At 39.5% G+C, this 15,434-nt stretch overlaps 2 protein-coding genes across 13 annotated transcripts in view; one reads left to right on the plus strand and one right to left on the minus strand.

The window, feature by feature from the left end:
* PUS10 (pseudouridine synthase 10) overlaps window positions 1-6,951 on the minus strand; it is a 71,126-nt gene extending 64,175 nt beyond the window's left edge. The window contains exons 1-4 of one of the 12 annotated variants that reach the window (XM_077915533.1): window positions 5,924-6,311; window positions 5,586-5,821; window positions 5,128-5,422; window positions 1,648-1,788 (exon numbers count right to left, since the gene is read on the minus strand). In XM_077915533.1, coding sequence (XP_077771659.1) covers window positions 1,648-1,773 — 126 coding nt within the window. In that variant the 5' untranslated portion in view covers window positions 1,774-1,788; window positions 5,128-5,422; window positions 5,586-5,821; window positions 5,924-6,311. The other 11 variants (XM_077915529.1, XR_013389740.1, XM_077915531.1 and 8 more) reach the window with 11 other exon arrangements.
* The window catches only part of PEX13 (peroxisomal biogenesis factor 13), a 34,118-nt gene continuing 25,174 nt past the window's right edge, over window positions 6,491-15,434 (plus strand). The window contains exon 1 of the mRNA XM_077915538.1: window positions 6,491-6,650. Within this exon, the coding sequence (XP_077771664.1) occupies window positions 6,559-6,650 (92 nt within the window). The 5' untranslated portion in view covers window positions 6,491-6,558. The remainder of the gene's footprint in view (window positions 6,651-15,434) is intronic.

Genomic DNA, 15,434 nt, shown 5'->3' on the forward strand with positions numbered 1-15,434 from the left:
AGTTGTTGAATAGATATCCTTCTGGAATTTACTCAGATTACAATTTACTGACTCTAAAGAAAAAAATCTTTCACTCGAACAAATTTAATTCATTTTATTAGGATAGTAGCTCTATTTCATCTTTAACAGAAATACTAATATATACATACACATATAGGTATATTTGACCCACACAAATATATTTATTACCTAAGTTCTATAATGGCAGTATAACATAGTACATGTATATGTATGTGTACATACAGTTATAGGACTACAAAAGATGAAAATTTAAGTACATTTACAAGAAAAAAATTGTCTTCAAATATTTTCATGTTTATTTACATAAAATGATACAAATAAATGCTGGTAACACTAAGTCTCTTTATATAATATTTAAAATCTTAAAACATATTTTAAATATTAAAACAAATGCATAGAATAATATAATGTGTCTGCAAAATGTCTAAGGAGAGTTATACAAAACCAGTCTTATTACTTCATAGTCATAATGTGTATAAATGAATATACACATATATATTAATCGTCATAGCATATGTACCGTTTTCAAAGTGTTTTCACATACTTTATTAGATATTGTCCCTTAAAATCTTGTGAGGTGGATGTTATCATCATTCCCATTTAGAGAGGAGAAAACTGAAGCTGGAACTGGGATTCAAATCCATGTCTTCTAGCTCCAAATTCTAGGCTTTGGATTCAGACAGTTCATATCCTAGCTTGCTCACTTAATAGCTGTGTAACTTTGGGCAGGTTGTTTAACCTCTCTGTGCCTCAGTTTCTTCATCTGAAAATAGAGACAATCATAGTATGTACTTACCTAATAGGTTATTATTAGGATTAGATGAGAGCTTGACATATAATGTTATATGAACACTAGATATTATTTCCAAAATAATAGAAACTAATACATAGGGAAAATGATGGTTATTGCTAACTCCTGAGCAATTTTTAAAAATTGTAAGAAACTGAGTGTACGTGTGTGTGCACATACTATTTATATAGGTATATATATTTACTTATATATAATTACTGCTTCTAAAAAGAATGTCACTATAGGAATATGTTATATATTTTTTGTGAAAGTATTCTGTTAAATAGTCAAAGCTCTCTGTATATTGCCATAAATGTCAAAGAACCCTCTATATTATTTTTTCTATTATTAATAACAGTAAATAATGATTATGATAAGCATTTACTTTTGGAGGGTTGCAAATACCTATTTGTAAGTACAAATGGTAATAATACAGAAAAGAAAAAGAAAAAAGGCAGCCAAATCCACAATGCTTCCACTTAATAAAAGATCTCAGGACTGTCCTCCTCTTCCTGTCACATCTTATTAACAACTGGCTAGAAGTACTATTTTGTGATTATCTGTGTACTCTTTAGGAGAGGTATATACAAACATTAAATACACTCGGGATTTACACCACAAAGATCCCACTACATTAAATGTTAGATATAATCACTTAAGAAGGAGCTTACAGTTTTACGGTACTAAAAGGAAATTCCAAATTTACCATTATCAGTAATTATTTTATTATAGTTTTTAAAAGTTTAATGATGAGTTATGGATAGATACTTGCCCTCAAATGTACAGGTATTCATTTTAGAATACAGAAACTTTCTTTAGAAACAAAATGAAAATACCTTGTAGGGAAGTTTGTAAGGTGCATGAAAATCCACACCACAGAATCTGAAAATACATCTTGGACAGGTACCAGTACTGAGCAACAACTGGGCCACATGCTTGTTTTCCTCAGTCAGTGGAAACATACTGAATAATAATAACTAGAAAGAAAAAAAAGTAAAAGTAATGAACATCTTTTGTGTTTTACTTTCACAAATATGTCACTTTTATGGATTAAAAACTAATTTTATTTGAAAACATTATTTCGTACCCTCCAATAATATCCCTTTCGCTATATCTATATTGAAACATAAACTTGAAAGACATTTACTAGATGGGTCAGGTAAAAGTTTCTAATTATCAAGGAATTCAGTTCACCATTCTGGATTATGATAAAGTATATCAATATAACTAAAATCAATTAAAATAATCAAGAATGATTATCTCTGAGAATAATAAAAACAAAGAATACAGAGTGAAGGTTTGTTATTTTGCACCATTCAGTGTTGAGAACACAATTGAGTAGTAAATTCAATAAACTTTTCCTATTAGAAATTAAAAATGAGTTTGCTAGGAAAAAATAATCAGTCCATCTATATTTTTTAATGGTCTCAATGATACTTAAGCAGGCAAGTATTCACTTATTTAATTTTTTTTTAAGATTTCATTTATTCATTTGACAGAGAGAGAGCGCAAGCAAAGGGACTGATAGGGAGATGGAGAGGGAGAGACAGACTCCCTGCTTAGAAGGGAACCCGATATGGGGCTCAATCCCAGGACCCAGGGATTATAACCTGACTGAAGGCAGCTGCTTAACCGACTGAGCCCCCCAGGCCCCCCAATAGTCAAGTATTTAAAACAAATTGATCAGTAGAAATAAAATCATCTATTATACTTTGATGAGATAACTAAATGACAACCAACTATTAGCAAAATGAGAAAAATCTGCTCCTTTCATGCACAAGTAAAACCTCCCCCCACCAAAAACCCCCACAAATTACATGCAAAATAATTTAGAGTAATTATCATCTAAAACAAGTTGTTAGTTTTTGCAACTTGAATAAACATCCTTAGAAACAAAAACTAGAGAAGGGGGTAAAATCCAATATAACTCTCTTGTTGCCAGGAAGGAGGTATACTAAAATCAAATTACCTAATCATTCTGTTTTACAAAAATAGGTCTGATTAATGAATCCGCTCACATTACTTTAAAATGAGGAGCTAGCAATATTTTATAAAATAATGATTGTGGTATGGTATAACTATGGTCATACAGATAAAAACAGTGGCGCCTTTTAATTTGTGCAGTTTCATAATTCGAACAAACTTGCTTAAAATTTGTGGGACGGTGAAGCTCTTACCAACCTCTTACAGTGAAGATGTAGTTTGTCTTTTCCAACCCTTTAAAATCCACTACTTTAAGTTTCTAAATATTTGTGGCCACTTATCAGGAGTCTATCCTTGACCCAAAATAATGAGGAAGGCAGGTATATACTTCTACAGAACCCTTCACCATAAAAATCAGTTTAGCAGCCAGGACTACAAAAAACAGGTTGCCTCTGACAGAGTTCCAATTCAGGTAAACATAGAGTGGGAGCTAGCAGACAGGAAGAGAAGAACATCTGACTTTGCCTGGATATGCCAGTGAGAATTTTGAGACACCAGGATTAAGCTTTGATTTAGGGCTGCCTACTTAAAGTTGGGCTCAAGGGCATTCTCACAAAAGGACACAAAGTTTGTGGAGAACATCTTTTACAAAGTAGCTGTATGTGGTCATCATTATATGCAAGTGATTTGGATTCCTTCTGCCAGGCCATTTAATCTGCTAGTTTTTTGTTTTGTTTTTTTTTTATTCATAAGAGACACAGAGAGAGAGGCAGAGACACAGGCAGAGGGAGAAGCAGGCGAGGGAGCCCTATGTGGGACTCGATCCCGGGTCTCCTAGATCAGGCCCTGGGCGAAAGGCAGACGCTCAACCGCTGAGCCACCCAGGCTGCCCCTAATCTGCTGGTTTGATTGGAACTCAGTGAGGGACTGATTATCAGCATTTAAAGTACATCCTTGACTACAATCCCCTCCGGGAGAAACTATTTCTGTCTCACTCTTTATTTTTTTTTCTCCATCTTTCCATGACTTAAGACCAAAGATATCATTTAATCCAGAATTAATCTGTAACTCAGAAAGAGAAACAAACCTTCCTCCCTGATAAATAAGTGCATGAGTAAGTTTTTACAAAGAACACTTTGAGGGGCAGCCTTGGAGGCTCAGCGGTTTAGCGCCTGCCTTCAGCCCAGGCCGTGATCCTGGAGTCCTGGGATCGAGTCCCACGTCCGGCTCCCTGCATGGAGCCTGCTTCTCCCTCTGCCTGTTTCTCTGCCTCTCTCTCTGTGTGTCTCTAATGAATAAATAAAAATCTTTAAGAAAATAAATAAAAATAAAAAGAACACTTTGTCTCAAAGATTTCCCTGGGGGGCTGAAGATAAATACTATTATTGAAACGGATGCTTCCTAACGATAACACGGTTCCATTTGGGACAATATGGATGGACGGAACAGGTTGTTACACTATGTGAAGTAAGTCAAATTGAGAAAGACAAATACCATGTGATGTCACCCCTAAGTGGAATCCAAAAAACAAAACACACACACAAATGAATAAACAAACAAAACGGATCTCTATAAATACAAAGCACAAACTGATGGTTGCCAAAGGGAAGAGGAGTGAGGAACACAGGCTTCCAAAGGTGGAGTAAGTCATCAGGATAAAAGGCAATGATTTGTGATAGGTTGCAGGGCGGTGTCGGAAGTTGGCTACACTTGGCCTGAGCACAGGATTTCCTACAGAGAGATTGAATCACTATGTTTTACACCTGAAACTCGTGTAACATTGTGGGTCAACTATACTTAAATTTAAAAACAAAAAATTCAATTGGGGAGGGAAAAAAAAAGGATACTTTCTTTCCTTTGGTTCAAAGACTGTTTATTTCTCCGAGGGGTATACTCTTGGTATGAAGGCTATCACTGCAAAGGCAATAAATGACACATTACAACCTCTTGGCTCTGAGATGTTCCCAACACTGCGGAGAATTCGGAAACCTCTTGGCCTGAGTAATCGTAAGAGGTATGAATGAATGAATGAATGAATGAATGAATGAATGAATGAATGACACAAGACTAAACCCAGTCTTCGGTGTGCATGTGTCGGTGATGGGTCTTCCGAACCCTCCCGCTCTTTTTCACTTTGCAGCAATCTAGCGACTTCTCAAACAAGTTGACAGTAAAAGCAAGAAATGCGGGATCCCCAGGTGGCTCAGAGGTTCAGCGCCTGCCTCGGACTCAGGGCGTGACCCTGGACGACCCGGGATCGAGTCCCACGTCGGGCTCCCTGCATGGAGCCTGCTTCTCCCTCTGCCTGTGTCTCTGCCTCTCTCTGTGTGTCTCCCATGAATAAAAAATATTTTTTTAAAAAATCTAAAAGGAGGAAATGCGCTCTGCCTTACACTCGGTGGTTTCCTCTTGATGCGCGGCCCTGCAAGAACTCCTTAGGTCCTCAGAAATCAGCCGTCCCCTACGAGGTGTCCCAGCTTTGAAAGCAAAGCCCTAAGAGCTCTAAGGTGGGTCACTGCCGGCTGCCTTCGTTCCGGTTTTGTTTGTTTTGTTTTGTTTTGTTTTTGCTTCTCCTCTACGTGCTTCTTTACATAAACCATGGGAACTCAGTCATTGCAACAGGACCTCCTCCCACCTGCCAGGATCCTGAACCGGGGTCTGAGTCAGTTCTCCACGGGCCAGCGATACCTGGAGGAGACGGCGGACTTTCTTTTCACCTCTTGGACTTAAACAGAAGCCATTCATTACAGATAGGGAAGGAGCAGGGCGTGTGAAAACACACACACACACACACACAATATGGCCAAACTGGGTCTCGCACCCCGGGATCTTCCAACGCTCATTTCCATACCGAAGCGTGTGTGTGGTTCGTCTCCCGGCGGCGGCGGAGGACGTGCACTTTTCGAAGGAGACGCTCACAACTTCATCGCGCTACCGTCGCTCTCCGCTGCAAAATCCACTCTAGACGCGTGGAAATGCATCCAGAGCCTAACCTCCAGTCTCTCCTCCGGCCAGGCGAGCCCTTCCCCGGCTGCGGTCGGGTCCGAGGAACTTCCCGCTCGCCCCTTCCTGCTAACGAGGCCGCTCCTGGAGGAAGGACGCCACCCGGTCCATCCACACCTCTGCAGCGCCCCGTCCGAGCCCGCGCCCCCCGGCCCCCGCCCCGCCCCCCAGACCTTCCTGCCTCACCTTCTCTCGCGACGCGGGAGCCTGGGCTTTAACCCCTTCCGGTCCCCCAGAGGGAACGGGGGAAGACTAAAGACAACGCACCTACTGCGTGACGCAATTCTGTTCCCCGAGGAAACGAGAGCTTTGGAACGAAAGTACCAGGCCCTCTCGCAAAGGGCTGAGCGAGTGAACTCTCGCCTCTTCTTGTTTGTGGGGAAACCGGAAACCAGAAAAGCTGCCTGGCCCGCCGCCACAACCCCTTGCCCCCACTGCCAACCCCGCGGGCGGTAGAAGTGCGGGGGACAGAACTCGCAGCGTCCCAGAGAAGCCTCCATAGGACTCCGATGTCTAGGGCGTTGTAGCCGCTGCCAGAAATATCGATGAGCGCCTACCTTCAGGTTTACAATGGACATAATTGCAAATTAAAAGAGAGAGAGTCCCACCCCCCACCCCCCCACCCCCCCACCCCCGGTGGATTAGCAGCAGCGACCTGGCCTCAGGTGCCATCTGGCAGAGTAGCGCAGGCGGCGCGCTGGCGGCCGGGGTGGGCGGGGGTGGAGAACTCGGTGCTCTGCCCGTTGTGCCTGGCGAGGTGCTGCTGTCCCCGGGCCTGGGGAGTCCCAGCGCGGACGGGGAGGCGAGCGGTGGCGGAGGAGATGGCTTCCCAGCCGCCTCCTCCCCCGAAACCCTGGGAGACCCGGCGAATTCCTGGGGTCGGGCCGGGCCCGGGCCCCGGCCCCTCTTTCCAGTGAGTGTGGGATTCTTCTGGCCGCGGGGCTGGCGGGGCGGAGCGGCGGTTTGGCAGGAGACGGTTGAGGCCGTTGTGGGGCGGAGGTGTCCCCTCCCCCCGCGCCGGGCCCGGGCGCCGAGGGGTCTAAGCTAGAGACCACTCCGGGGCCGCACGGCTCTCTCTGACTGGGCGGCTCTCGGTAGGGACGCTCTTCAGGGGGACCCTCCCTGGGTCCCGGCGCCTGCAGGAAAGCGGGAGGCTTTCCTGCCTCAGTTTCCTGGGAGCGGAACACGGCGACAGAACCGCTCGGCCCTTAGAAAAAAATGTTCGACTTTTGGTCTTTGGCAGGTGTGAGTGGCTGAGATTGGCCCAGCCCCAGGTCGCCCCGGAGGGAGCAAAGTCTCCGCCCGGCTTTTACGGCGCCTCTCGGGCAGCTGGTGGAGGCCCCGAAGGTCGCTGTGAACCCAGGTCTATGCACTTTATGTTGTTTTTCTGCATAACTGAGCGACGTTTTGGGTAAAGACCCGGAGAAGCAACTTTCAAGCGGGAGTCCTAAATCCGAGGCCTATATGTAGATGGCCTTTGTGGGTCACTTTTCCAAGGCCTGTGTGTTGTTGTTTATTTATTTATTTGTTTGTTTCTCATCGGTGTCTTTTTTTTTTAAGATTTTATTTATTTATTCATGACAGACACAGAGAGAGAGAGAGGCAGAGACACAGGCAGAGGGAGAACCCCCCCACACACCCCCCACCCCCATATACTGGGTGTATTCCTGCTGTGTTGTAAGATCTTGTAATCCTTGTTGAAATGTTGAGATACTTGAACACATTAGCAGCTTAATCTAATAATGGTAGATTCATCACGAGTAATAAGCTTTGATTGTACTGTTAAGTTGGAGGGCGACGCTTTCTGCTGTGTTATGAATGATTTGACTTTTTTAAATTAATTAATTTTAAGGTTTGTTTTATTTATTTATTTATTTATTTATTTATTTATTTATTTATTTATTTATTTATTTATTTATATTCATGAGAGACACACACAGAGGGAGCCCGACGTGGGTGGGACTCGATCCCGGGACTCCAGGATCACGCCCTGGGCCCCAAGGCAGGCGCTAAACCGCTGCGCCACCCAGGGATCCCCCCCCCGCCCCCCCGCCATTGGACTTTTTTTTAAAACCTTGAACAGCAATTTGGGAAGACAGGTTTTATACTTGGCATCTTGTTAAAAGTCCCGTTTATGTAAAATTAACCTTTTTTTCCCCCCATTTTTCTTCGTTGAGAATTTTAAACACATAGAAACTTGGTAGAGTGTTAAGACAAGGAATACTTGCGGACTCAGGCTAGCTTTAAGAACATTTTTCCAGATCTGCCTCAGATTTTTTTTTTTTCAGATTAAAAAAATAATAATAAAACTTAGAGAAAGTGTTAAGCCTCCCATTCTTCTTTCCTGCTATAACTACTGTCCCTATTTGGTGGTTTGGGTGCCCAATTATGTTTTTATAGTTTAGCAGTTTTTGTGTTTTGTGTGTGTGTGTGTGTATCTGTGTGTATAGTGTTTAGTGTGTTTTTAGACTTTATGTTCAAACTATCATTTTGCAAATTTTTTCCATTAAATACTGATTTTGAGGTTTCTCTTGTTCATACTTACATCTGTAGTTCATTTTAATCGCCAAAGGATATTCTATTAAAACAAACTTATTCTGTTGTAGGTGTTAAAGTATTAGCTACATATTAAAAACCGCTAGTGATTTTTTTAAAAGATTATTTACTTATTTGTGAGAGAGAGAGAACATGAGCAGGGGCAAAGGGCAGAGGGAGAGGGAAAAGCAGACTCCCTCAGAGCAGGGAGCCCAATGCCAACTGATCCCAGGACAGTGAGATCACGACCTGAGCCTAAGGCAGACACCCACTGAGCCACCCAGGTGCCTCTGCAGTGACCATTCTTGTGCCTTTCTTCTTGTCCTCATTTCCAAGGTGTTTCCTAATTGTTATTGGAAGTGGAATTGCTTGGTGGAGGGTATGCTTAGCTTCAAGTACTAACTATTGCCAAGTTGCTCCCCAAAGTGGTTTTATACCAGTGTTTACATTTTCCCTAGCAAAGTATTGTGTCTCTACATTCTTTCTAACACTTGATGTTATTTTTTAGTTCTTTATTTGCCAACCTAATAGATAAGAAAAGATATTTCATTTTTAATTTGTACTCTCTGGTTAGTAATAAGATTGAGCATCTTTTTTTTTATGAGCATCTTTTTGAATATTAGCCATTTGAGTTTTTTCTGTTGATATTTCTTGCCCACTTTTTTTATTGGCTCCAAATTTGCCTATCAACTTGTTAAAAGTCCTTTATTCATACTTACTCTATTTTTGTATGTTTTCAATATCTTTCAGTCTGTGACTTGTCTTCTTGCTGTATTTGTATTCATGTTCACTTTTGTTGTATAGATACTTTTAATTTAAATATAACCAAAATTTTCATATTTATTGTTTGTGTTTTTACTGTCTTGGTTAAGAAACCCTTTCTGCCTCAGATCAAGAAAATTTTTTTCAAAAAAAATTTTTTTTCTCTATTTTTTAAAAATACTCTGCATTTCACATTCATATCTTTAATCTCCCTGGAACTGACTCTGTTGTATAAAATCAGTTGCAAAGTAGAGAATATAGGTTTTTTTTTTCCCCCATGGGGATAAATACCCCAGTATCATTAATTTATACCATACTAGTTTATAATGCCATCTGCATCATATTAAGCTTTCATAAATGTGTGGGTTCTGTTTGGGAAGCTTTCTGATATGTTCTATTGGTCTTTCTATTCTTATGCTAGCACCACTTTTTTTTTTTTTTTAAGATTGTATTTTTTCATTTTAGAGAGAGAACAAGCAGGAGGAGGGAAAGAGAGAATCTCAAGCAAACTCCCCACTGAGGGACCCCTGCTAATGACCCTGAGATTACTATCTGAACCAAAATCAAAAGTCAGACTCTTAACTGAGCCACCCAGGCACCCCCACACTGTCTTAGTTAATAAGTTTGATACCTGGTATGTGAACAACCTCCATACATTGCTGTTCTTCAAAATTGCCTTTGTTACATTTACCCTTTATAAAAAGACTTACTGAGATTTTTATTGGAACTTTTTGAGAATTTGAATCTTTTTTGCCTTAAATAATGTAACTATCTCAAGGAAGTATTTTTCCATCTTTTATATCCAGCATAATTCAGACTTAAGTTGTTCTGGTGGTTTAGTTGAAATTCTCTTGTGTTCCATGTTGGACAGTTGGATCATTTACAAATAAGCTAGCATAGATAACCATCATCCTTGTATTGCTTCTGACTTTCATTGGAATGCTTCTCAAGTCTCACTATTAAGATATGATGTTTGCTTTTTTTTGTTTTTTTGGGGGGTTTTTTATAAAAAGATGTATTTATTTATTTGAGAGAGAGAAAGAGAATGCACAGGAGAGGGAGAAGCAGACTCCTCGAGCAGAAAACCTAACATGATACTGGGCTCCAATCCCAGGACTCTGACCTGAGCTGAAGCCAGATGCTTAATGGACTGCCCACCCAGGCACCCCTTATGCTTTTTGGTTTTTAATAGATTTCCTTTCGAACTTCTATCTCCTTACCTTGCTCAGATTTTTATTATGAAGGAGTATTACATTTTATGAATGACTTTTATCCATTTATTGAGATAATCATATGTATTTTTTAAATTCGAAAATGTGGTTTATTTGTATCAGTTAACTTTCTTATGTTGAACCATCCATAAGTTTCTGGATGAACTGCTTAATTGTGATTATTTTCTAAAATACAATGTTCAATTCTGTTTTTACATTTTAAGCTCTTTATATATATATATATATCTAGGTGAAATTAGTCTTTAAATTTCTTTCTTTGTACTGTACTTCTTTGGCTTTATATCCAGGATGTATAGCTATGGAAATTTTTCTGTTACGTCTAATTTTTATTCCTTTATAGATAGACTATTTTTTTCTTAGTAGCTTTTAAGATTTTGCCTGATACCTTGGTCCCCTACAACTTTATTATGCTCTATTCAGGTGTGAATATGCAGACATGTATATTTTTTCTTCCTGCTCAGTAGCTATAGTGTTCATGCTCAGCACCCATAAGGTTCACTCTAAGGATTCAATCTTTAATTCAGGAAAATTTTCACTAATTATATCTTTATTGTTTAAGCACTGTTCTTTCCCATCTCTTCTTCAGGAGTCCTGTTAAACATTGTATCAGGAATATTTTCTGCTACAAGTAACTATATGATTTTCAACACTTTGGACTATAAAGACATTTCTTGTTTAGTTAAGGGGTAAGTCTAGAGAGTCTAGAGATCTGCTAACTCAGCATTGTCATTAAGAGACCTACATTTTTTTTGGCTTCCTTTTAGTTTTCTGTAAGCTTTCTGAGAGTTTGATCCATTTCTGTCTTATTCTTACTTCTTTGAAAGTAATCTCGTTTTTCCTCTGGTGGCTTTAAAGATTTTTCTCTTTGTTTTTGATTTTCAGTGATTGTACTCTGTTGGACTTCAATGCGAATTATTTTGTTTGTGTTATTTTGAGTGGGATTCATAGCAATACTTGAATCTGATTTGATGTCTTTCATTCATTTCAGAAAAATCTCAGCCATTATCTCTTCAAATACTGCTTCTGCCCATCATCGTTTCATCCCTTTGACTCCAACTGCATTTGAACTGTGTATTTCGCTGTACAGCCCATACCTTAAAGTCTTTCTGCATGTAGTCTTTTATTACTCATGCTTCATTCTGGGTATTTTCTTCTGAATTCTCTTCAGGTTTAGTGATGTTCTTCTTTCAGAGTGTCTAACCTAGTATTGAACCAATCATTAAATTCATAATTTTAGTTATTTTAATTTTTTAGTTTTAGAAATCCATTTGGTCCCACTTAATAGTTTCTATTGTCTACTGAAAAATCTCAATCTTGTCTTTTTTCCTTGACTATTTTAGTCATAGTTTAAAGTCTCTGCCTAATAACTCCGTTATCTGGATCCCTACGGATCTCTCTGTATTATCTGATGTTCTTTTTTGTTTTTTGTTTTTGTTTTTTTTTTTTTGCATACAGGCTAGTGTTCATATAAGCCAAATTATTTTTTAGTGAGAGCTGGACATCGTATAGGCAATTTGAGGCCTAGAATGCTGTCTTCTTCCTGAGAGTTTTGCCTTTGACAGGCATCTTGTATCACTAGCAATCTAAGGTCTTTAATCCAGTCAAGAATTGAGCCAATTCAAAGCTGTGGTTTTAGTTCCTACAAGGGCTAGCCTATTTCATGTATACAATTTTACCTTTACTAGTATAAGGTCCTAATCTGAAGTGTGGGGTTTTACCTTGGCTGTCCTCCTTAGGAGTTCTGAACTCTAGTTTTTGTCTCTTTAGCACAAGGAGTCTTTTGAAAGCTCTGTACAGCTTCTTGTCCTGTCAACCATCTCTTCCAGAATGGACCCTTGTCCCTTGAGATTTTTTTTCATATTTACATGTTTTTATTGCATTTCAGTTTTTATTTCATAGACATTATTGCTTCATTGAGCTCATTTACTATTTTAAACATATTGGGAATCTTTGTTAAACTGTTATATAAAATTTGTTTTTCCTTGAATGATTTTGCATTCTTTTTTAAATTTGCATTCCATCAATTAACATATAGTGTGTTATTAGTTTCAGAAGTATTAGTATTAGTTTCAGTATTATATAACACCCAGTGCTTATTACATCATGTGTCCACCTTAATGCCTGTCACCCCAGTTAACTCCATCCCCTCTAGCAACCCTGTTTCCTATGATTAAGTCTCTTACGGTTTGTCTCCCTCTCTGATTTCATCTTCCTTTATTTTTCCCTTCCTTCTTCTATGCTTCTCTGTTTTGTTTCTTAAATTCCACATATGAGTGAAATCATGTGAAAATTGCCTTTCTCTGATTGACTTATTTCGCTTTGGATAATACCCTCTAGTTCCATTCACGTTGTTGCAAATCGCAAGATTTCATTCTTTTTGATGGCTGAGTAATATTCCTGTGTGTGTGTGTGTGTGTGTGTGTGTGTGTGTGTGTGTGTTATACATCTTCTTTATTCATCTGTCAATGGACATCTGGGCACTTTCCATAGTTTGGCTATTGTGGACATTGCTGCTATAAACACTGGGGTGCACATGCCCCTTCGGATCACTACATTTGTATTTTAGGGGTAAATCCCTAGTAGTACAATTGCTGGGTGGTAAGGTAGCTCTATTTTTAACTTTTTGTGGAACCTTCATTCTGTTTTCCAGAATGGCTGCACCAGCTTGCATTCCTTCCAGCAGTGTAAGAGGGTTCCCCATTTCACTACATCTTCACCAACATTTATTGTTTCCTGACTTGTTAATTTTAGCCATTCTGAGTGGTGTGAGCTGATTGTAGTTTTGATTTGTATTTCTCTGATACCGAGTGATGTTGAGCATTTCTTCATGTGTCTGTTAGCCATTTGTGTGTCTTCTTTGAAGAAATGTCTATTCATGTCTTCTGTCCATTTCTTGACTGGATTATTTGTTCCTTGTGTGTTGAGTTCAGTAAGTTCTTTATAGATTTTTATTCTAACCCTTTATCTCATAAAACATTTGCAAATATCTTCTCTTCTTCTGTAGATTGTCTTTTGGTTTTGTTGATTGTTTCCTTTGCTGTGAAAAAGCTTTTTTATCTTGAAGTCCCAATAGTTCATTTTGCCTTTGTTCCCATGCCTTTGGAGATGTGTCTAGCAAGAAGCTAGAGCTTCTCTAGCAAGGTCATAGAGCTTGCTGCCTGTGTTCTCCTCTCGGATTTTGATGGATTCCTGTCTCATATTTAGGCCTTTCATTCATTTTGAGTTTATTTTTGTGTGTAGTGTAAGAAAATGCACTGTGGCTGTCCAATTTTCCCAACACCATTTGTTGAAGAGACTGCCTTTTGTCCACTGGATATTGTTTCCTGCTTTGTTGAAGATCAGTTGACCGTAGAATTGAGAGTCCATTTTCTGGGTTCTCTATTCTGTTCCATTGATCTGTGTGTCTCTTTTTGTGTCAGTACCATACTGTCTTGATGATTACAGCTTTGTAATAGAGCTTAAAGTCCTGAATTGTGATGCCACAATTGGTTTTCTTTTTCAGCTTTCCCTTGGCCATTTGGGATCTTTTCTGGTTCCATACAAATTTTAGAATTATTTGTTCCAGCTTTGTGAAAAATGTGGGTGGTATTTGGTAGGAATTGCATTGAATGTATAGACTGCTCTAAGCATAAACATGTTAACAATATTTTTTCTTCCAATCCGTGAGCATGGAACATTTTTTCCATTTCTTTGTGTCTTCCTCAATTTCTTTCATGAGTGTTCTATAGTTTTCAGAGTACAGATCCTTTACCTCTTTGGTTAGGTTTATTCCTAGGTATCTTACGGTTTTTGGTATAATTATAAATGGGATCAATTCCTTCATTTCTCTTTCTTCTGTCTCATTGTTATAACTATATAGAAATGCAACTGATTTCTGTGCATTGATTTTATATCCTACCACTTTGCCGAGTTCCTATATGAGCTCTAGCAATTTTGGAGTGGAGTCTTTTGGATTTTCCACATAGAGTATCATGTCATCTGCAAAGAGTGAGAGTTTGGCTTCTTCTTTGCCAATTCAGATGCCTTGTATTTCTTTTTGTTGTCTGATCGATGAGGCTAGGACTTCTGATATGGCGTTGAGTAATGGTGGTGAGAATGAACATCCCTGTCATGTTCCTAACCATAGGGAAAAAGCTCTCCATTTTTCCCCCATTGAGAATAATCTCTATGGGCTTTTCATACATGGCTTTTATGATACTGAGGTAGGTTTCCTCTATTCCTACACTGTGGAGAGTTTTAATCAAGAAAGGATGCTCTACGTTGTCAAATGCTTTTTCTGCCTCTATTGAGAGGATCATATGGTTCTTGTCCTTTCTTTTATTAATGTAGTGTATCACATTGATTGTTTTGTGGATGTTGAACCACCCTTAAACCCCAGGAATAAATCCCACTTGGTTTTGGTGAGTAATCTTTTTAATATATAGCTGCATTCTATTGGCTAGTATCCTGGTAAGAATTTTTGCGTCCATGTTTATCAGGGATACTGGTCTGTAATTCTCCTTTTTGGTGGATTCTTTGTCTGATTTTTGGGATCAGGGTAGTAATGCTGGCCTCATAGAAAGAGTTGATAAGTTTTCCTTCCATTTTTGTTTTTTGAAACAGCTTCAGAAGAACAGGTATTGATTCTTTATTTTTTTTTAATATTTTATTTATTTATGACAGATACAGAGAGAGAGAGAGAGAGAGGCAGAGACACAGGCAGAGGGAGAAGCAGGCTCCATGCACCGGGAGCCCGATGTGGGATTCGATCCCGGGTCTCCAGGATCACGCCCTGGGCCAAAGGCAGGCGCCAAACCGCTGCGCCACCCAGGGATCCCTGATTCTTTAAATGTTTGGTAGAATTCCCCTGAGAAGCCATCTGACCCTGGACTCTTGTTTATTGGGAGATTTTTTTTTTTTAAGATTTTATTTACTTATTTGAGAGACAGAGACAGCATGAACAGAGGGAGGAGAAGAGGCAGAGAGAAGCAGGTTCCCCACTGAACAGGGAGTCTGATGCAGGACTTGATCCCAAGACCCTTACTTAACCACTGAGCCACCCAGGTACCCTTGGGAGATTTTTGATTACTGCTACAGTTTCCTTGCTGGTTATGGAAGGTTTGTCTGGTCTGTTCCAGTTTTCTATCTCTTCCTGTTTCAGTTTTGGTAATTTATATATTTCTAGGAAT

This window comes from Canis aureus, chromosome 11, assembly GCF_053574225.1.
Source record: "Canis aureus isolate CA01 chromosome 11, VMU_Caureus_v.1.0, whole genome shotgun sequence".
NCBI classification, from domain to species: domain Eukaryota; kingdom Metazoa; phylum Chordata; class Mammalia; order Carnivora; family Canidae; genus Canis; species Canis aureus.